Here is a 23,593-nt window from a genome sequence, read left to right on the forward strand (position 1 = left end):
TTGTTGTTAGTTGTTTTAAATTAATTAGTACATACCAAAATCTTTCAGTTTTAATTCTAACACAGTAAATATCAACAGATATAGCCTACATAAATAAAAGCTGTGTAAGGTTCTCAATTTTTAAATCAGTAAAGGTTTCCCAAGACCTGGAAGGTGAAGAACAGCTGGCTTAAAGCAGGGAGAATCATTCCCATTTCTCCTTCCCAAACTGCTGCAGAGCAAGATGTGGTTTGTGATGTCTCAATTAAAATGCTCGTGTTTTCTCATAGGACCATCAATACAAATGATGATTAGGTTCTTAAGCACAGTTCGTCATCCATGTTGGAAGATATGTTGAGACTTTTCTTTTGACATCTGTGATTCTGAATGATTCAGAGAAAGGCTTTAGCTTTTGGTTGTGCTTACTTTCCTTAAGGGGAAAGAAGATGGAGTAGAGAAGACACGTTCCAGCCGTGATGTTTTTAGGAAATGAGTATGTAAAAGGAGGTAAGAAGCGTGTTCAGGAGAGGAAGTAGTTGCAGCCAAAGAATGAATTTTTCTCCAATTCTTTATTCTTGAGAGCTAATTCTAGTGCTTCCTTTGGAAGAATGTAGGAATGGGAGGAGGGATCATCAACCTTGTGTGGGAAAAAAATGTAGTCAGTTTCAGAGGTAGGTAGTACTTAGGTCCCTATGGTTACTCATGAGCTACAAAGTTAATAGTTTTGCTGAAGGAAAATGTGGTGCATTTCAAGCAGGCAGGAGACTGTAGAGTGAGAAGACTTGGAAGAGCAAAAGAGATGCTTCATTCAGCAAAAACCTTTGCTCAGTATTGGACACTGCCATGTGATTTATGTTATGCATTGATTTTGCTTATGAGATTTTTTCCTTTGTTCAATTTCCAGCATCATTTACTCAGTCCCACACATTGGGAGTTTTAGACAGGCTTGAATATTAGGATCATTTGATCTGCCATCTCCTTCTCTTTACCAGAAGAGTCTTTAGGGTCTGAGCCTGAGACTCTATAGGGATCATCTCGGAGAACCCCCTGTGGCTAATCTGTAGTCTTTAAATTATGTGTTCACTGCACTTGCATTTTCTAGTACACACTGGAACAGCCTTCACTGCTGACCTTGACCAGGTGATGATTGGTTAAAATTGAATGCTAAAGTTAGTCTTCTTTGAATAATAGAATATGTAGCTTTTAAGAACTGTTTGATGTTTGGCTATGGTGCCAGCTACCACATCTTTCTTTTTCTCTTTTACCTCCTTGTCTTCTACTACAAAATGTCTGGGAAATTAACCAGAGTTACAACCAAGTTCTTCTTCAAAGCAGCCCAAGTGAAATCTGGAAGCTCAGGAAACCTGCAAGCCTCGTTTTCCCCCTCTCCCCTCCTCACTCCTCTCCTTTCCTTCCTCCCTCCCTCCCTCCCTTCTTTCCTCCCTTCCTTCCTTTTTTCTTGGAGAGGCACTCGGAAAGGTACTTAGTGTTTGAAAAGGGACTGATTTCCTCCTTCACTAGTAGTTAAATGTCAAGCTGTTTGGGGATTTACTCGGAATATTCTGTTGCTTTCTGACAAGAGCTTCGTGGAGAGGAAGAATTCAGATTGCTGCCTCCATCTTCAGTTATTCCATGATTTCCACCCTCCAGCCTCTCATAATAAGGATCTTTCAGAATAAGCAAAAATAATCCTAAATTATTAAAAAAGAATACAGTGAACTTATTTTGTCTCATTGTCAATCAACAGAAGGCAGTTCAAACAATTGAGGGTTTTATCCCCTGTGTTTTAATTTGAGAAAAATATAAATAACACAATAAACTGATAAATGGGATTTTTTAAATTACCTTTTTTTTAATAACCCACAATAAAAACTTTGTGAGCAAATTAAGTTTACTATAATACATCAGGGTAAGTACTTATATTTTGTCCATGAATCAAGATCGTATATTACTGTTAGTGTTGCTGATGCCGAGTCACTATAAAATCTTGAAGGATCTTTGGAATTAATGAAGAATGAGAACTTCTTATTAATATAGTATTTAGTATATTTGATGACATTCTACTTTCTGCACAGTCTTTCCTGATAAATGTGAACCTTCATCTAACCATGATCCCCAGTAATCTTTCACTCTTGAATAAAAGGGAGTTTCTTAGAGCTACTGCAGTTACCAGTCAAACCAGCTCCTTTTCTGCCTTTTGACTGTGAAGGTAAAGATATCAGACTCATATTTGTGAAGGGGAGAGTCTGTCCCAAATATTTCTTTACTACATTTGCTACGCCTAAAATTATGTTGCAGCCTTGAAATTATTTTCCTCCATTAGTGCCTCTCAAGTGTGGGAGGCAGCTGAAGTCAGTGTATAATTGCTTATTGTGGGGAGATTAATGGCTCTGGCTTGTCTTTATTCTCTCCAGCCCTCATTTTTGTGTCACCTGCCTATCAACACTCAGATCCCTAGTAGGTGCTATTAGACTAATATCTAAAGGTGAATTGAAAAGAAGTATCATTAAAAAATAAAGGACATGAAATATTGGGAAACTTCAGAGATCTCCATCTTTAAATTCTCTGTCTCTTTTCAGGTTTTGTTTTGTTTTGTTGTTTACCTTCCCATTTCAGTGAGCCCCAGGAGCCATGGTGGCACTTCTTAGCATTTCAGAATCTGAGAATTGGCCCAGCTTTTATCATTGTCATAGTTGTTAAGGTACTTAATGACCTTAAGTTTTCATATTTCTATTCCTTAGTTTCCCTGCTGGCATCAGTCTCTTGACAATCCCTGCTCTTATATCCTAGGCATATAGGAAAGATGGCAAAATGAGTCCTTTTTTAATTTTTATCCTCTCCTGAGAGTGTTAAATGAAGCTATGTTTGTTCCGATGAATAGTAGAATTTGAAATCCCACAAAGCCACCTAGGTTATTAGATGAATATCACAGAGCTGCTTATTATGCACTATGGCTTAATGTAGATTATAGATGTGACCAAACAGTAATTAGCAGAGCTAGAGCTGTAATTAAACATTATTGTGCTGCTCCTTAGATTTCTTTTGCAAAGTAGAAGGAAACTGAACAGTAGTTCCACATCCATAGGTGGATTTCCTCACTTCTTCTCACCCTCAGAAATCTCGTTTAACTAATCAGGTAGTTAAATAAAGTCATCCTCACACAAACAGAGATCCTGAACTCTACTTAGTAACTTAACTCTGATCAGTAAGGGTGGTTTGATGCATACACACATTAATCAGCTCCTCGTGTGTATTAGTTCTGTTATTCTTAGTGATCAGTTCAGCTAAGTTTCTTCTCTTCAGATGTTCTACCGCGGGGTTTAATTTGGCAAGCTGCTTGAATGCAACAGTGGTTCTTTGTACTTATATCTTAAATGTTGTTTTCTGGGTCTGTTAGTATAGGATTGGGAGCTTAGCTTTGTCTAGATGTTAGTAGCTTATCTTTTCCCTGACCTCCCAGCAGCACTGAATAACTTAACAGGAAATGAAACCACTTACAGAAAAGAGCTGTCCTTGATGGCAGAGTGTGTAGGTGACTCCCTGGGGACTTCTCTGATTAGGATTGCTGCCTCAACGATGGGACAGGTTGGCAATAGGACTTGCTCAAGCGAGGCAATCAGAAAGTTCACAGGAGTGACCTAAAAGGTTCAGGCCAATTTCTTTGTCCAAGAAAGAGGACTTTGCAGGAATTTCTCTTGCTAGTAGAAGAAAGGTATAGAAAAGGGAACAAACTCTTAAGCAAAGGAAATGCACATACTAACTGTGAAGTTGCTTCTGTCTTAGTTCTTCCCCAAGAGAAAGAACCAAGAAACAGAGGTGAGGCTAAGAGTAAAGATGGTCTGTATACTCTGTCTCTGATTTCCCCTTTCTAGTAACTCTCACGGGTAAAATCTCCAGGAAACTTTCTTTCCAGAGAGTTAATGAACCACCTTCTTATAGCATTCCTGAGAGGGCTTAATGATTAGAGCCAGAGTCCAGCACTACACAGGAGTAGTAGGAAATCCAGTTTATTTTTCCTGTTGTTTTTACCTTCAAATCTGTGCTTAGAAATTTTAAAGGGCTTTTCAGGCATCTACCACATCCCAAGAAGTTTGCCAAATTGGATTATAAATGCCTGATTTTCAAGAGTACAAAAGACCAAAAATGCCTTTTGGTATTTACCATTATGCAGAAGATTCATTAGACAGGCTTCCACTTCCATTTTATGAAAAGGGTGGAGTTAGGGAAGTACAGGGTGGATGTATGTAACAACAAACAGATAAGGATAAGGTTTGGGCAGCTTTTCAGGGACCAGAATTGATCAGAATCAGTGTTCTAGCATTCTGTGAACTCTGATAGTGACGGTCTGCAAATACCATCACTTGACTTGTAAGCCAAGAAGTCAGAGAGCTACCTGTAGAGAATGGATGCAGTACCCAGATCTCAGCTTCCAGGATAGTGTTCGAGGCCAGGATGGTGTAGGGGGGGGTGTGTGTGTGCGTGCGTGCACACGCATGTATGTGTTTAACAGGAGGGAGACGGATTATAGATAGAATGGTGGTCATGCAGTAAACTATTTCAGAACCAGAGTTCTGTGGCAGGGCTGTCCAGCAGCTTGGATTATGGGTGCGTGTGTCCCTTGCTTTCAATGTGGGTCTGTTGAAGGATTACATTCAATCTGGTCTTTCACAAGGGAAAGAGGGTCCCAATCCTTGACTCTTATTTTCTAGGTCTTCTGATTGGTATCATACTTAATCTTTAGGGAAGATCAGTCAGTGTGTGTATTGAGTGCCTTTGCATAATCCAGACACTGTTTAGTTAGGGTGTAGGCAATATTGACTCAGAGTTGGTACTTTGTCAACCTGATAAATGCTAGGGTTTAAAGAATTAAGGGATTATTGCTTTTTATTACAATTTTTCTTTTAACTCTAGATGTGTTGCTTTCTTCTTGGAGTCTAAGTAATTGCATTCTTGTGAGAGGGTCTAGTTTTTGAGGTAGATTGCTGGTTCTTGTGTTTGACTATAGACTGCTATAGATTGGTTTCTGGATAGTAATAGTACCTCCCGTTTCTTACATGTACACTTGATGTTAGATTCACACTCCGAAAGGCCATTCTCATTAACCAATCACTGTTATAATCTCTGTGGGTTAGAAACCCCCGACAGGTTGCTCCCAGCCCTCCTGTAACTTTTAAGTAGATTTCCTTCTACCCGAAGATGAATTAAAGCTCTAGTCTTCCTGAAGTGGCATTCCTAGGATCTGGATATTTCTCCCTTTCTTTAATCCTACCTGTATTCTTGGATTTTATACCTGATTAATGTGTTATTTGTTGAATGATAGATTGGAGGGAAGCAAAGTGGTAGCAGTAGAACATGCCTCAGAAGCTGAGCCTTTTCCTTCTCATCAATCTGTGTGCTCCCTTGCTGTTGAAGTCTGGCCCTGATTCTCTTTCACTAGAGATTTTTAAATGAGACAAGTTTTTTAATACACTTTTAGCCAAGCCCAGTTTATGAGGAGGATTGTTAATAAGAAATAGAGCTGCTCCTAGTCCAGGGTGCACTCATCTAAACCACTTAGATTTGTAATGGTGTCATGAGCTAGAACTTGAAAGTGAGGACCAAAGTCTTATATTTAAAGCCCTTATATTCCTGCACTCTGGCAGGAAAGGATGTAGGACTAGATTAAATACAGAGAAGTTATTTCCTATAAATATCCTCCTTGTAACTCGGCTACTACTTTCTCTTCCCCCACAGATGGAGTCCCCTGTCTCCACACCAGCAGTGCTACCACTGCACCTTTTGGTGCCAGTGGTCAATAATGACATCGCATCCCCCTGTGAGCAGATCATGGTTCGTACCCGATCAGTTGGGGTCAACACATGTGATGTGGCTCTGGCCACAGAGCCCGAGTGCCTGGGCCCCTGCGAACCTGGGACAAGCGTCAACCTTGAGGGCATCGTGTGGCAGGAAACAGAAGATGGTAAGTGCTGTGTGTGGCTTTCCCATCCCTTCTCAACCTGCTTCTGTCAACAGGGGGCTTATTGTTATAAATAATACCGAGTATTTATTAGGAGTCTCAAATGACCATAGTTTGCTGGTGATACCTACCCAGAGGATTATAGCAAACTTGTCTGTAAAATTGCCTAGCTTCTAGAGATTGCCAGTTTTTTAAATTAATTATCTCCCCTTCATAGCTATTCAATGGTGTTGGCCCTGGTACTTAAGCAGTCATTTGATAGGTGCTGGCCATGGATTAATTCAAACTGTGTCTATACTCTCCATTTCCCTATCATTTTATATGGGAGAATATGAATATAAAAAAACTTTCGGGTCAGGCTTGAAGAGAAAAAGTAATAAAAGGGCAGCCGTGGGAGTCAAGGAAATGGAAAACAGTCACCCCTAAGTTGACTTAGTGTTGGCTCATTGTATATGCAACTCTTGCCTTTTTTAGCACCTGGAGGTGCAGCCAGCTCCTTCCCACTGGTTGCCTCATTGCCCAGCCACCCACGCCCCTTTACGCATCTGTCACTTAGTACACATTTTATAGGCCTAGGCAACAGGGAACTGTTTACATGGTCTTGTTTTCAGGCATCCACTAAGCAGTTGGCTCACTGTAGGGTGCTGCTGCCCAAGGCTACCATCCAGACTTCTTGTATGTTCTACTTGCCCCTGAGAACAGAATCTCTTCTGCTTTGAAAGTTTGTAAACCTGAAAAATTAGGAGTGCAAAGGGACTTAACCAGGTATTTCAGATCCCTTGGTACCATCTGCGGCGATTTGATTTCAGTATACCTTCTTTTTATAAAGAATCCAAGTCCTTGTGAAAGAATGTGTGGTTAGAGAGGCTGGTCCTCAGAGTCCCATTATGTCTCTGCATTAGTAACCAGGCTTTCAAAGCATCCCCACTCTGAGGAGTTTAGAGGCCCAGAGGAGCACAGCTAATTATCTCTGATGATCATAAGCAATCTTATCAGTCTGCCTGTGGAAATTCAGGCATTTCATTCTAGTATTTCAATAAAAACCAATCTACCTCTCTGAATATTTTGCTGTGATCCAGTATTTATTTAAGGTTTTCCATGCAGTAGGTGCTGATGTGATACAGGTTAAGAATTCTGTGTTCTTGGCTCTCTCGTCGTTAGCAATATAGTAAAGTTTCAGCCTTCAGAATAACATTGCTGATAAGGTTTTATTGTGTGCCTGAGACCATAATGCAAAAAGAAAAAGAAAATAATCCTATTGTGTTAGAAACTGATGTAGAGACAGTAAAGAGACAGGTTGACCTAGAGGTTGACTCTGTATGTGTGTATACAATATACAATCTGGAAATCACAAGTGGCTATCTCTGATTTTAAAAATGTCATCTGCCTATGGCCAAATATCTAAACAGCCAGAGTCTGTTGGAATGATAGACATATCCAGATCACAGCTCTGTGCCACCAAGCAAACTTCAGGGCCTCTTGCTTCAATATATTGAAGATAGAAAACATCAATTTTCTGCCAATTTACTGTATTCTTCCCATCTTTATGGTAGTGACTTTCTCCAAGGGCAGTATGCTTTTTATGTATGTGAACCCGATAAAAACTCTGAGAGTGAGGCTAATAACCCTTTCACTCTCCTGAGAACAATGGTTACCTTTTTATCTGAGGATTCCTGTTCTCCCTCCCTGCCAGGGGGATGTTAGCACAGATTTTTTTTTTTTTTAATTGTTTGCTCTGAAAGACTCTCTGGTTGTCACTGGCGGCCTATCACCAAGTTCCCCTGTTACACACTTTCAATGCACCCTGTACTTTATTTCACAGCACTTATCACAATTTGCAATTTTGTATATAATTGTATTTTTCTGTTAATGTCTGTCTCTTCCACTGTTTCAAAAGTTCTATGAGCTCAGAGACTGTGTTTTGCTCACCATTATATCCCTAGTACTTAATGGCTGGAATCTATAGTAGGCCTTCACAAATATTTATTTGAATGAATGGATGCTTACACCATCTCATTGTCATTTCTGGATCTGTGTTAATATATATCTAATAGATACTATAAAATCAGATACTTTCCAGAATTCTATACCTTCTCTGAAACTCAGAATAAATATTACTTTCACCAAGTTTAAGATCACTGTAACTTATTTAAACCTGTAAGATGTTAGTCCTCTACGTTTAATACCATATTTTCTCCCACTTATCATGTTGTATTTCAGGGCTTATTACCTCTCTTTTCTTTTGCTTTCATCCCAAGGGAAAGAGAACTGTTCTGCAATGATATATACTCTACTTTGCTTTCTGGCCGTCCCAGAGCCTTCACCTGAACTGTCTGTGGGCAAAGGTCTGAATTAGGATCAGAACTGGTTCACATTCCTTTCATCTTTAAACAGAGATTTCCTGCAAAGATCATTCTCTGCAGATCTATAAGATCTAGTGTACTGAGTCGGTTTTCAAGTTAATGATAAGAACTATGTACAGATACTTTTTTAAAAAATCCTTCCAGCCTTCTAGGTTTTTTTGTCTGCTACCCCAACTTTTTATACCTTCTGTCTCTTTGCCTGGCAAACTACTGTCTTCAAACTGAAAAACCCTTACGGCTTAGAGAGAAGCTATGAATGCTTGGCCTCTGAGGGGAATGGAGGATCCTGCGGTTCCTATAGAACTGAGCCACCTTGCTGAGAACAGGTGTAGGGGTCATGACCTCAATTCTTCCTGATTTCTTTGCTTACCTGTCCTGCATTGTTGCTTTCTTTGCTATCTCTCACCGTAAACCTTGCCTTGGAGGCATTTTGTTTTTGTTTTTGTTTTTTTGGTTTTTTTTGCGGTACGCGGGCCTCTTATTGTTGTGGCCTCTCCCGTTGTGGAGCACAGGCTCCGGACGCGCAGGCCCAGTGACCATGGCTCACAGGGCCAGCCGCTCCGTGGCATGTGGGATCTTCCCGGACTGGGGCACGAACCCGTGTCCCCTGCATCGGCAGGCAGACTCTCAACCACTGCGCTACCAGGGAAGCCCTTTGGAGGCATTTTGAAAGTCCTGCAGATCCCATCTCCTTTTTAGGCTGTTCGTGATTCAGCCAGCACTCCAAAGATCCTCCTTAACTAGGCTCAACCTTAGGACTATTAAGAAGACCCAAGTATAACCTGGAGTGTCATCCTTGGCTTTTTTAAGACGCATTCTTAGCATTTATGCAGAGGTCTGATTCCCCCGATTTCACTTTGTCCCACCTTACTTCAAATCAAAATAACAGGTTCCAAGTCTATTTCTGGTTCACAGATCTTACCTTAACCCATGGTCCTGGAAACATATACTTTTGTTGAGGCAAAATTGCTTACTGGCTTCTACGGCATTTTAAAGAAAGGCAAAGCTGACTTATTAGACAAGAATTCCAGGAAATGCTACAAGTTCTCCTTTCTAGACTACAGCACTAAGTCGAAGGCCATCACTAGTGATATATTTTACTTCAGCAAATGTGCTTTCTAGACAGAATTTGTGGTATAGTGGAAAGAGCCCTAGAGTGAAAATCAGGAGACCTCTATGTCTCTGCCACTATTGTTGTGTGACCTTGGGCAATTTCCTTAACTTCTTTGGACTGTAGTTACCTCATCTCTTAAGTATAGTTGAACTAGATGACCAATAAGGACATATCCAACTTTTAAGTTATTAGAATCTATGGCGTAAACCTTGGCATCAGCATGGATCCAATACTAGTTGACTATGGCATCTTGAAAATGAATCGTTTCAGAGCTTCCCTGGTGGCACAGTGGTTAAGAATCCGCCTGCCAGTGCAGGGGACACGGGTTCGAGCCCTGGTCCGGGAAGATCCCACATGCCGTGGAGAAACTAAGCCCATGCACCACAACTACTGAGCCTGAGCTCTAGAGCCCGCGAGCCACAACTGCTGAGCCCATGTGCCACAGCTACTGAAGCCCCCATCTCTGCTACCCAACCAGATGCAACCTAGAGCGGTTCTACTTTTGGGTGATTTATATGTTAAGCTCCTTTATAAAACTATATTTGAAGAGGATTCTGCTGTTAAAAAAAAAAAAGCTTTGATAATCATTTATCTAGGTTCACCATCCCACTCCATGTAGAAATCCCTCTTACAACATCTCTAAAATTCTTTTTCTCCGGCCTTCTTTACCAAAATATTAGAAAGACAGAAGTTGTAGTGCTATAAGACCCCATTTTTGAAGCTGAAGTGAGTGCAACTCCGTTGTATTCCAGAGGGTATGAAAAGCTCTATGAAAAGCTTGGCCTTATCCTCCACAGCTGAATTCTAGCTTAATGATTTGGTGAGGAGGAGAAAGTTTTCAGTTTTTGCACTTGGTAAAGGTTTTGTCATATATGTGCACAATAAAACATAGAAAGGCTATGCGTCCCCATCTCCGCATCAAGGTATACATTTTTAGTCCAACAACTAGGAGTGTCTGCAGCTGTTTGAGATGAATTGTTTTAAGGAATAATAGTGCCCTAAAGCCATAGTAGTACAGAACAAATATCTCTGAACTAGAGTCTGGAGAGCTGAATTCCAGAACAGATTGTGCATTTAGCTACCCATGTGATCTTGGATAAGTCTCTGAACTTCTCCTGGCCTTAGATTTCTAATTTATCGGGGCTTGGGTTAGATCTGTCCTGTCCAGTAGAACTTTTTGTGGTGGAAATATGCTCTCCAAAATGATAGTCTTGGGACACGATATTGAGCACCTGAAATGTGGCACATGGAACTGAGGGACTGAATTATAAATTTTATTAAATTTAAATATTCATATATAGCTAATGGTTTACCATATTGAATATCATAGGGGCTAGGTGGTATTGAAATTACATATACTCTAAAAGTGTATATTTGCTCTGAGATGGAAAGAGTAATCTATGGGAGAAGGATGAGGGTGAGTAAATAGCTGACAGCTACACAGAGCCAGGGTGACTTCTATGTACTCTGGCCCCTGTTACCTAGCAGAACAGTTGGCCCTGCTTCAAACTCTGTGGTTGAGCCCTGTACTTCGGTCTGTGGGACAAAGTTTTCTCATTATCAGAGTAATAGACAGTGGTTTTGCTTAGCAGGAAGTTAGTTAGCCTGTGGTAGCTCCATGAGAACCTGCCTCAGCGGTTCTTCATCGTCATCTGATTACAGATCCCGACTGTGGGTGTCTTTGTCCTTCTCCCTAACAGAAAGAGGCTATCCATTAATCTTTCATGGAAATGGTAACCTTGATAGTTACCCTTGGTTTATTCTGTGTGATTCTGATGTAGGAAAGTACTTGTGTGAACTATGAAATATCTAATTTTAGGTATTTGTACTGGAAAGTTAAGATGGTTCTCAGCTACTGATTTTTCTTTTTCTTTGGCTATAATTAACACTCCTTCACCTTCAGTCTTGCCTCAGGCAGCACTTACCTGGAGAGGGATGGTGTACAGTGACCAGGGTTTCTCCACTGCGTAGCCAATTGCTTACTAGCCTGACTCCTGCAGAAACAGCTCTACCAAATAGCACAGTCATAAAGAGCCAGCAGCCATTGTCTGGCACCACAAATCTCATAGCAACAGACCCACCACATGGCAACGGCAGCCACACAAAGGAAACATTGGGGAAATCAACACTTACTTTCTCCTAGCCCCGCCTCTACACAGAACAACAGCCAACACATTCTTTCCACCTAGCAGTTTACTCCCAGGGGGTGCTTTAGGGCAGTTACGTGTTTGAACACCCCTGTGGATTATGTTAACCTGTCCACGTCATAGATTTAAATCCCGAAGCCCTAAAGAAAAATTTGTTACAGCCTTTTTTGAGTTTCATTTTGCCAATTGCAAAATAAACTAATCTCCAAAGGAAAGAGATTCTTTTGTGCACTCTTACCCACCTCCTCCCTGCCTGCCAGCAAAGGACTGTCCGGCAGTTAAGTTGGCCAGGCTGCAGGCTTGCCAGATAGGTAAGGGTTGTTTCAAATGAGATTCTTTTGGTATTTCAGTAACAAAACCCTCTCAGATGGGCTCAAAGACAGACCTATGTTGTTACTAATGCCATCCTCTAACAAATAATTTAGTTCCTGATACTTATGTATGAGCCCCGGAAGTGATACCTAGGCAATAAATATAGTTCTGGTCTAAACTGGGTCTAATCACTAGCCCCGGCTGATTGAGCTTTGGCACATGATTCCAAGGGGAAAAGGCTCCATTAGAGACCTTCGAGTTTTCTTGCCCTGTCAATATGGTTATTTAACTGGTCTGATATTTAGTTTGCTCATTTGTAAAATGAGGAGATTGGACTGCATATCTCTGTGGTCCTTCCAGCTCTGATATTTGTGATTCTGTGATCATTTGTGTGGGACAGAAGAGGGAACTGTCTTTGTTAATCATTGGTTGTGGCGAGATCTGCTGGAAGATGTTGTACCCTCCCATTTCAGTGCTTACACTGCTAAGAACAGGTCCTGGGGCTTCCCTGGTGGCACAGTGGTTAAGAATCCGCCTGCCAATGCAGGGGACACGGGTTCGAGCCCTGGTCCGGGAAGATCCCCCATGTGGCAGAGCAACTAAGCCTGTGCGCCACAACTACTGAGCCTGTGCTCTAGAGCCCGCGAGCCACAACTGCTGAGCCTGTGCGCCACAACTGCTGAAGCTCACGCACCTAGAGCCCGTGCTCCACAAGAGAAGCCACCGCAATGAGAAGCCTGCGCACTGCAAAGAAGAGTAGCCTCCGCTCGCCACAACTAGAGAAAGCCCGCGCGCAGCAACCAAGACCCAATGCAGCCATAAATAAATAAATACATTTACTTATTTAAAAAAAAGAAAACAGGTCCTGGCCCTGCCCTGATGGATAAAGCTGCTATAACAATGATGGGCAGAAGCTGTTAACAAACTTGGCAACTAGCCTTTTTCTCCCACAGCAGGAGTTTCAGACCAGTTCAGGCAGAGCTTTGCTTGCAGGTCGCTGCTGCTGCTTCTTGATACCAGTGAGATTTTCTCTCTCCCTCTCTCTCTCCTTCTTTCCCTCTCTCTCTCTCTCTCTCTCTCTCTCTCTCTCTCTGTTTCTCTCTTTCTCTCTCTCCACACCCCCTCTGTGTCTCTGACTATTCTGTGAAACGAGAGGCTGTTCTCTACCTCTTCTGCTACTTCATTATCCCATCTCCCTTAGGCTTTACAGAACAAAGAAATCATAGGGCATCAACTTTATAATTTAGGCAGCTGGAGATAATTTCCCCAGGATAGGATGGGTAGGTAGCTGATTCCCCCTGGCATGAGGCAGCACTGCTAAATGGCCATGTGTCTTGTCTGCCAGCCTTAGGCTTTGTTAAGCCCATTTAGGCTTCTCTGTATTTGAGTTAAATTATAGTGGCAAACCAGGCCCATGTACTTTTTGAGGGTTAAGGGTTAGGAAAAACTGGAAAGTGGGTGATTTATAGGCCCTGTTACTTCCTAATTACATAAGGAATTTTTATTTAAACCGCTCTCCCTATGCTTACTCCTGCCAGAGCCTTTATTTCCCTTAGTTGCTGCCTTCATGGCCTTCTCCATAGCAACAAGGTCTATGATAAAAAGGCTGCGGGGAGAAATTGAGTAGCTCCCCTCCCACAAATTGTACTCTGTTTTCTTTTTAGGATGTCTAAAAAAAGCCTGAAAGACTGCTATCAAATAATTTTCTACCCCCATTGATCTCATAATCAAATGAAACTTTTAGCCCTTAACTGATTTCATGAACAACCTGCCTTCTTCTTATTTGACTCTGCTCATTCCCGTCTTTTGAAACTTTTCCCATATCATTCAATACACTGGAAATACAGTGCATCTTCCCATTAAGCAAGCTCCCCTCTGCTTTTTAGTTTTTACCCTGCTCCTTAGAATTGTTATATTTTAAAAATCTCCCAGAATCGAGTATCAATATGGAGAAAGAATGGATGAAGAAAGTAGGAACACCCCGCCGCCACCCCCAGATGCTGTTGCATTAGATATTAGACTCGTCTGCCACCCTGGAGGTTGCACAGACTGCCTGAAGTATAGAACTAGCCTGCATTTCAGCTGCTCCTGGCACTGATCTACAGGAGTCACAAACCCAAAGTTTTTCTTTTTGTTTTTCATTAATAGGTCTTATTTAACAATAATATAAATATAAGTATGTGCACAAATCATAGGCATACAGGTCCTTGAATTTTCAAGAGTAGTGTTACACATTTTGAACATAAATAGAGTATGTACTTTCTTACGTGTTTGTATACCCTTGTAGCTGTTCAGCATTAGGCCAGTGAAATTCATCCATGTTGTTGCATGTAGTTGTACTTTGTTTATTCTCATTATTTTACAGTATTTCATGAATATAATGTGAATATAACACTACTTACTTTCAGTTGTTGATGGACATTTGGGTTGTTTTTAGTTTGGGGCTGTTGTGAAAAATGTCACTGTGGAAAAAAATTTTTATTATTATTTTTGGCTGCATTGGGTCTTCATTGCTGCACATGGGCTTTCTCTAGTTGCAGGGAGCAGGGGCTACTCTTCATTGCGGTGCATGGGCTTCTCATTGCGGTGGCTTCTCTTGTTGCGGAGCACAGGCTTTAGGCTTGCGGGCTTCAGTAGTTGTGCCTCACAGGCTCTAGAGCTCAGGCTCAGTAGTTGTGGCACACGGGCTTAGTTGCTCTGCGGCACATGGGATCTTCCCGGACCAGGGCTCGAACCCATGTCCCCTGCATTGGCAGGCAGATTCTTAACCACTGCGCCACCAGGGAAATCCCACCGTGAAAATTTTTGTACATGTCTTTTGGGGAAATATATTCTATTCTGCGTATTTCTTTTTTTTTTTTTTTTTTTTGCGGTACGCGGGCCTCTCACTGTTGTGGCCTCTCCCGTTGCGGAGCACAGGCTCCGGACGCGCAGGCTCAGCAGCCATGGCTCACGGGCCCAGCCGCTCCGCGGCATGTGGGATCTTCCCGGATTGGGGCACGAACCCGTGTCCCCTGCATCGGCAGGCGGACTCTCAACCACTGCGCCACCAGGGAAGCCCTGCGTATTTCTATTATAGAAATATAAATATATTTGGGGCTTCCCTGGTGGCGCAGTGGTTGAGAGTCCGCCTGCCGATGCATGGGACACGGGTTTGTGTCCTGGTCTGGGAAGATCCCACATGCCGCGGAGCGACTGGGCCCATGAGCCATGGCCGCTGAGCCTACGCGTCCGGAGCCTGTGCTCCACAACGGGAGAGGCCACAACAGTGAGAGGCCTGCGTACTGCAAAAAAAAAAAAAAAAGAAATATAAACATATTGTATTCTGTGTATACTTAGGAATGGAATTCCTAGATCATAAGGTAGGCATATGATCAGCTTTAATAGATGTTGCCAGTTTCCCAAAGTATCTGAACCAATTTATACTCCTACTTCCAATTAGAATCTTGGTTGCTCTGCATCCTTGCCAACACTTGACCTTATGTCTTTTTCATTTTAGCCATTCTGGTTGGTGTGTAGTGGTATCTCATTGTGGTGTTAGTTTGCATTTACATGATAAGTCATGAAATTAAGCATCTTTTCATGTACTTATTGGACATTTGGAAATCTCATTTTATAAGTACATGTTCAAATCTTTTACCTATTTTTGGATTGGGTTATATGTTTTCTTCTTAGTGATTTGTTAGGAGTTCTCTGTATAATATGGTTAAGAGTCCTTTGTCAGATATATGTATCATAAATATCTTCTCCTGTTTCCTACTTTTTCATGAATGGAAGTTCTTTGTTTTTATAAAGTCTGGTTTATCATTTTTTCCTTTTATAGTTAGTGCTTTTTTGTGTCCTGTTTAAGAAAACTTTGCCTTTCCCGAAGTAATGAAGATATTCTCCTGTATTTTTTTTCTGAGAACTTTATTGTTTTTCATTTCATATTTAGATCTGTAGTGTATCTGAATTTGATTTTTTTTAGGATGTGAATTTAGAGTCAATATTCTATTTTTTTCATATGGATACATAATTGACCCAGCACTTTATTGAAAAGACCATCCTTTCCCCCACTGCAGTTCAGTGTCACATAAGTCATAAATCAAGTGACATATGAATGGGTTTATTTCTGGACTCTCTCTTCTGTTCCAGTCATCCATCCGTCTAGTCTTGTGTCAGTGTTATACTGTCTTAATAACTATAGCTTTATACGTCTTCATATCTCATAGTGTAAGTCCTCCAACTTTATCATACTTCTTCAAGATTGCCTTGACTATTCTTGACCTTTTGCATTTCCATATAGATTTTAGGATCAGCTTGTAGATTTTTACTTGGGGAAAAAAGAAACCTGCTGAGATTTTGAGTCTACAGATCAATTTGGGAAAGACCTGAAGTTTTATCCTTTTATTTAAGCTTAGGATTACTCAGTTGGGGTGGTGGTAAAAAATCAGAGCAAGTCAGTGATATCACTTGAGGAGCTTGTTTAAAATACATGTTAGCTATCCCACACTCATATTCTGAATCATCAGGTTCAGGATGGAGCTTGGGCATGTTTATTGTGAAATAGCTCCCCAAGATTTATGATTTGCTGCCATCACCACTGTTCTCCACCCACCCTACTGGTGAACCACTGACCTAGACTGTAATCTCCTTGGCTAGTGGCAGTAATTCACTGAGGCTGAAGTAAAATCTGACTTGTTTAATCATTACCAGTCTGCTTTTGAGGCTGTATTAGTGGGTCGCCATAACAAAGTACCAAAAATTGGATGGCTTAAAATAACAAATTTATTGTCTCATGGCTCTGGAGGCTAGAAGTCAGAAATCAAGGTGTTGGCAGAGCCGTGTTCTCTCTGATGGCTTGAGGGAAGAATTCTTCCTTGCCTCTTCTAGCATCTGGTATTTGCCAGCAGTCCTTGGTGTCCCTTGGCTTGTAGGTGCCATCACTCCAGTCACATGACTTTCTTTTTCCTGTGTGCCTTCACATTTTCTTCTCTCTGAGTGAGTCTGTCACTATGTTCAAATTTATCCTTTTTATTAGGACACCAGTCATATTGGATTAGAGCCCACTTAAATGACCTCATTTTAACTTGATTGTCTCTGTAAGGACCCTGTTTCAAAATAAGATCCCATTCTGAAGTACTGGGAGTTTGGACTTCAATATATCTTTTTTGGGAGGGACACAATTCAACCCATAACAGAGGCCATCAAAAATTTTAGAATACTTATTGTCACAAGTTAGAGAAACGAAGGAAATCAAGAACTGCACAAAGAGAGGCATTGCTTCCCAAGCCCGTCTGGGCAGAAGAGGATCCACCCTCTGATCCCAGCTGTTCCTCTCCTACATTACTATTTCCCATCTCCTTGGCACTGAGAACCTCAGTGTGGTTCAGTTCTACTCTGTTAACAAACCTTGAAAATGCCAAGTGGAGATTACCGGAAAGAAAAGAAGCTTCAGCATTTACCTACATCTCTCAGCTTCTAGCTGAAGAAGGCTGAAAGGGAAAGTACCTCTTGTAGGCTAGCCCCTAGCTATATTCTTATCCTGATTCTTCCTGCTAGGTCATAAAGCAGTAAAACTGTGGACAAGTGTGATTCCGTCTCAGCCCCAGGCAAGTATTTCCTCAGAGCTGCCCGTTGAGATGATACCTTCCTTCTTACTCCCAGTGATTTTCAGACAAGGACTGTAGCTGGACAGGTGAAGGCATGATGGCCTCTGCTGAGCCACCTCTCACTATGGGTATACACTGTGTGGTTACCTTACCAAGAGGAAAGGGAGGATGTGAGATTTCAGGGTGTGGTAAACCAGACTTTGTTACACTTACACAGTTTCCATGGTGTGAGAACTTGTAGGTAGGAGGAGGAGCTATATCAGATCTTTAGCTTTCCTCCCCAGCCTCCTGGTCCCCACAGTCTGGGGGTGGAGTGGTTTACATTTGGTGGATGTTCCACTTTGGCCTTACATCTCTAACCTGTACTAGGATATAGTTTTCCTTTCCTGCTTAGAGTTTTAGCAGCATCAGATCTACCTAACCTACTCCCCAAATTGGTACTTGCCTAATAATGGTTTCAGCTGGCGTCTATTATATTTGTACCTGAATATCTGTGGAGAGAGAATACAATAGTCATGTGAAAATAGTTCCAGGATGATGGGTGTTACCTTTGTGCTTTCTTTGGCTCATTCTGCCCCAAAAGATCCCAGAAATAAGGGTTTGGGATTTTTGTTTCCTGTCATTCCCAGAACGTTTTTTGCTGCACATTAGAATGTGGGGCAGGGATTTAAAAAGCCATGATGCTCAGGTCTCACCTAGCTAAACGAAATCACAGTGGATGTAGGTGGGAGCCAGGTGTCAGTAGTTTTTTTTTTTTTTTTTTTGCGGTACGCGGGCCTCTCACTGCTGTGGCCTCTCCCGTTGCAGAGCACAGGCTCTGGACGCGCAGGCTCAGTGGCCATGGCTCACAGGCCCAGCCGCTGCGCGGCATGTGGGATCCTCCCAGACCGGGGCACGAACCCGTGTCCCCTGCGTCGGCAGGCGGACTCCCAACCACTGCGCCACCAGGGAAGCCCTGTAGTTTTTTTATTTTTATTTTTATTTATTTATTTATTTATTTTTGCGGTAGGCGGGCCTCTCACTGTTGTGGCCTCTCCCCTTGCGGAGCACAGGCTCCGGACGCGCAGGCTCAGCGCCATGGCTCACGGGCCTAGCCGCTCTGCGGCATGTGGGATCTTCCCAGACCGGGGCACGAACCCGTGTCCCCTGCATCAGCAGGCGGACTCTTAACCACTGCGCCACCAGGGAAGCCCCCCTGTAGTTTTTAAAGATCTCCAGGTGCATCCAGTGTGCAGCAAGTTGGGAACCACTGCTCCATAGGTTTCAGACATTTCTGGAGAAGACTTTATCCCAAATTGTTTTATTGGATAACCTCACAGATTTCTACTTAGAATGTTAGTAAAGGTCTCCTGGGAAGCCCTTTACCAGGAACCTGTTACTAAGATTCTCTTTGGAAGTATTCTCTCTAAAGGAGTAATAATCACATTTCTGCCTTTGGGTTTCTGGTTTTGAAAGGTCCATGCATGATTTGATCCTTCCCTGCAGTCAAATCCATGACTTGTAGATGAATGGATTGCCAGGGTAAGTGAGATAAAAACCTGGAAATGTTGCTGTTAAGCTGATGTTATGTTCTGCCTGCATGAAGTTTGTTAAGACATAAGAATTTATAGCATAGCAAAACATTCTCTCTAATAATTTTCACTGAAGTAGGCAGATTTGGGACTAGAGTTTTCCTTGAAATATGGTGCTCTTTACCAAAGTTCCTGATATTACTACATGGCAAACCCATAAAAAATTAGTTTTCAGATAACATCCCATTTAGAAAAAAAATCTTAGTTGGTAGATGAACCACAGATGGTCCTAATTTTCCCTAGTCTTTTCAAAATCTCTGAATGCTACTCACTCTTGTGAATTTCTGATTATGTTCACCCTCTCGCTGTATCTGTGATTTGAACTTTTGTCCTGGAAGAAACAGTGCTCAGAAATTTGCATAATCTCTAATCACTTGGCAAGATTAAATATTAGACAATAATAAACCAGAGATCAGCTATGGAAAGTGAGCAATTCCTGCATTCCCCTAGTTGGGGCTTCCACAGAGGTACTAGTACCCACAGTTCCAAACCACCTTTCCTCACAGACACCCTCTTATAACTCCCTCCTCTCTCAGTCCTAGCCAGTTTCCTGTACTATATTGCTGCAGGCCAAGCTGCAGCTATGCTTACAGGTTTCCAGAAACTGTGACTTATTTATTTTCTTATGATCTCTTCCCTATCTCTAGAAAAGACTAGAAAACCTGAAACTAGTATCGACTGGGAGCTGAGATTCGTTGCAGATACATCCTCCTCCTTCTTGCCCTCACCCCTAACGTCAGTAAACAAGCATGTCTGTCTTTCTCCTTTAGAAAGAATTTGGAACTACACAGAGCCCACTAGCAGGCTCTTGATCATTTAGTGGTGGCTGAAAGGTCCTTTGGCCTGTAAAGAGGCTTGGGAAGAGTAAAGAGGACTCTACCAGGAAAGCAAAGAAAAGAGCACGGCTGAAGGTATATTCAGCTTATATAGAACAGGACTAAATTGAACAACAATTAGGTACCAGTGTAAAAAGTGTCAGCAACAACCATTAGTGTTTATTCTTAACCACTCCCACTAGCACTGGACATTAGGCTTAGCTCTTTTTCTAAGGTAACAAGCTTTTTAAAAAAGAAGAGAGGGCTTCCCTGGTGGCGCAGTGGTTAAGAATCTGCCTGCCAGTGCAGGGGACATAGGTTCGAGTCCTGGTCCGGGAAGATCCCACATGCCGTGGAGCAGCTAAGCTCATGTGCCACAACTACTGAGCCTGCGCTCTAGAGCCCACGTGCCACAACTGCTGAAGCCCACGCGCCTAGAGCCCGTGCTCCACAACAAGAGAAGCCACTGCAATGAGAAGCCCATGCACTGCAACAAAGAGTAGCCCGTGCTCGCTGCAACTAGAGAAAGCCCGTGTGCAGCAACGAAGACCCAACACAGCCATAAATAAATAAATAAATAAAGTTTTTTTTTAAAAAGAGAGAATAACAAAGAATGGAAACAGGGATCTTTTTAAAATAACAGATGGTAGAACTGGTGTTTACACACCCAGGAACAAGTCTCTTTACCAGAGCTTATCTTAAGATGTGAGTCTTGGGGGTCAATTGTAAACTGCATAAAATGTATAAAACTATTTAATACCAAAGGGCTGTTGCCAAGTGTACTAGTTTTTAAGTCCAAAGTAGACACTGTACACTGACATGCCATCTGTAGTTGGTGAGCCAAGCTGATGAGCTCTTTATCCAGTGGGTAGCTTTGTTTTCATTATGAAAGTTGGTAAGTTGAAAGTTTGAAGTAAAGAAGCTTTTTTTTTTAGAAACAGCATGTAGATTTATTCTTGTTTCTACAACTTTTCATTAAACAGATTAATTATATTCTTCATGATCTTAATCTGTTTTTAGTAATCTTTTTTACAAAATCATAAGTAATCCTTCTTATGGTGATTTTCATAGTATTCCCCAGAACATATTTTAATGTTGATTTGAATTATTTTTATTTATTGAGGTATAGTTGATTTATGATGTAGAGAAATTTTTATACGTACCTTTGGACCAAGAGCTCCTCTACCAGGTCATATCCTAGTAAGAGGAAGAATTTGGACACTTAAAACAATCTTTGTTTTAAGCTGTATTATAATGTGCTTTGTATTCAGAATGAGAGGCAATAAACTATACCTCCTCCTACATTTTCTACCCCACTACTAGCAACTACTTTTTCCCCTGATGTTTTTTAAAAATTACATTTTTTAAAAACTGATTTAAAATGTAATGCTTGGTTCCTTGGCAACAAAAGAAAAAACAGATAAATTGGATTCCATTAAAATTACAACATTTTGTTCATCAAAAAGACACCATCAAGAGAATGAAAAAGACAACTCACAGAATGGGAAAAAATATCTGCAAATCATATATCCGATAATGAATTAATATCTAGAATATATAAAGAACTCCTGCCTCTCAACAACAAAAAAACAGAACGACCCAATTCAAAACTGAGCAAAGGACTTGAATAGATGTTTTGCCAGAGAAGATATACAGATGACCAATAAGCACATGAAAAGATGCTCAGCATCATTAATCATAAGAGAAATGCAAATCAAAACCACAATGAGGGGCTTCCCTGGTGGCGCAGTGGTTGGGAGTCCGCCTGCCGATGCAGGGGACACGGGTTCGTGCCGTGGTCCGGGGGGATCCCACATGCCGCGGAGCGGCTGGGCCCGTGAGCCATGGCCGCTGGGCCTGCGCGTCCGGAGCCTGTGCTCCGCAACGGGAGAGGCCACAGCAGTGAGAGGCCCGTGTACCACACACACAAAAAAAAAAACGCAATGAGAAGAAGACGTGGCACATATATACAATTACTCAGCCATAAAAATAAATGAAATTGAGTTATTTGTAGTGAGGTGGATGGACCTAGAGTCTGTCATACAGAGTTAAGTAAGTCAGAAAGAGAAAAACAAATATCGTATGCTAACACATATATATGGAATCTAAAAAAAAAATGGTTCTGGTGAACATAGGAGCAGGACAGGAATAAAGACATAGATGTAGAGAATGGACTTGAGGACACGGGCAGGGGGAAGTGTAAGATGGGACGAAGTGAGAGAGCAACATTGACATATATACACTACCAAATGTAAAATAGATGGCTAGTGGGAAACAGCCACATAGCACAGGGAGATCAGCTCTGTGCTTTGTGACCACCTAGAGGGGTGGGATAGGGAGGGTGGGAGAGAGACACAAGAGGGAGGGGATATGGGAATATATGTATATGTATAGCTGATTCACTTTGTTATACAGCAGAAACTAACACAACATTGTAAAGCAATTATACGCCAATAAAGATGTTAAAAAAAAAAAACCCACAATGAGATACCACTTCACACCCCACTAGGGTGACCTTATTTTAAAAATGGAGAAATAAGTGTTGGAGAAGGTGTGGAGAAATTGGAACCTTTGTGAACTGCAGGTGGGAACATAAAATGTTGCAACCATTGTGGAAAACAGTTTGGTGGCTCCTCAAAAAGTTAAACATAGAATTAACAAACGATCTAGCAATTCTGCTCCTAGGTATGTACCCAAAAGAGTTGAAAACAGGTGTTTAAACAAAACTTGTACACGAATATTCATAGCAGCATTATTCACAATAGCCAAAAGATGGAAACAACCCAGTGTCCATCAACAGATGAATGCATAAACAAAATGTGGTATATACTTAAAATGGAATAGCAATAGAAAAGAATGAAATTCTGATACAAGCTACAATGTAGATAAACCTTGAAAATATTTTGCTAAGTGAAATAAGCCAGACACAAAAGAACAAATATTGTATGATTTCATTTATATCAAGTTATCTAGAATAGACAAATTTATAGAAACTGAAAGGAGAGAATAGAGTTACTAGGTGCTATGGGGCAGAGGGAATAGTTAGAGAGTTTCTGTTTCAGGTGATGAAAAAGTTTTGGAAACAGTAGTGATGGTTCCCCAAAAAAAGTAACAGCTTTTTATTGTTGGAAATTTGGGAATAGAAGAAAAAGGAGAAATCCTAAATCACAAAGAAGAAAATCATAAATCACCCAGAGATAAAGCTCCTATTGTGATTTCATTATGTTATACATACACTTTTTCTTTTTTTTAACAAATTGGTACCCGTCTCTGTATATTTGTAATCTTCTTTGTTTATAGAGGAAAATACCATGAGCATTCTCCCATGACATTAAGTGGTCTCCTATAACATTTTAAATAACTACACATTATTCCATGTTAAGGATGTATCATGATTGATTTAGGTTGTTACATTCTTTTTTTTTAATGGCTTATAAAAAGATACTTATGAAATTTTGCAGCTCTTTAAGAACCAAGCTTTGTTTCTCATATCATCAACAAAATACTGACAAAGGAAACACATTACAGATGGCCCTCCATATCCACGGGTTCTGAATCCACAGATTCAACCAAGCATGGAACAAAAATATTCAGGAAAAAAAATACCAGAAAATTCCAAAAAGCAAAACTTGAATTTACCACTCACTGGCAACTGTGAACATTTTATTTACAACTATTTATATAGCTTTTACATTGTATTAGGTAATAAGTAATCTAGGGGTGATTTAAGGTATGTGGAAGGATG

At 41.2% G+C, this 23,593-nt stretch overlaps 1 protein-coding gene across 1 annotated transcript in view; it reads left to right on the top strand.

Moving 5' to 3' along the window:
- The window catches only part of ZNF609 (zinc finger protein 609), a gene marked incomplete at both ends in the record, with an annotated part of 202,179 nt that overhangs the window by 136,235 nt on the left and 42,351 nt on the right, over nucleotides 1-23,593 (top strand). The window contains one exon of the mRNA XM_079700726.1: nucleotides 5,713-5,938. Coding sequence (XP_079556852.1) covers nucleotides 5,713-5,938 — 226 coding nt within the window. The remainder of the gene's footprint in view (nucleotides 1-5,712; nucleotides 5,939-23,593) is intronic.

Source organism: Hyperoodon ampullatus (genome assembly GCF_949752795.1).
Source record: "Hyperoodon ampullatus genome assembly, chromosome: 3".
Taxonomy (NCBI): domain Eukaryota; kingdom Metazoa; phylum Chordata; class Mammalia; order Artiodactyla; family Ziphiidae; genus Hyperoodon; species Hyperoodon ampullatus.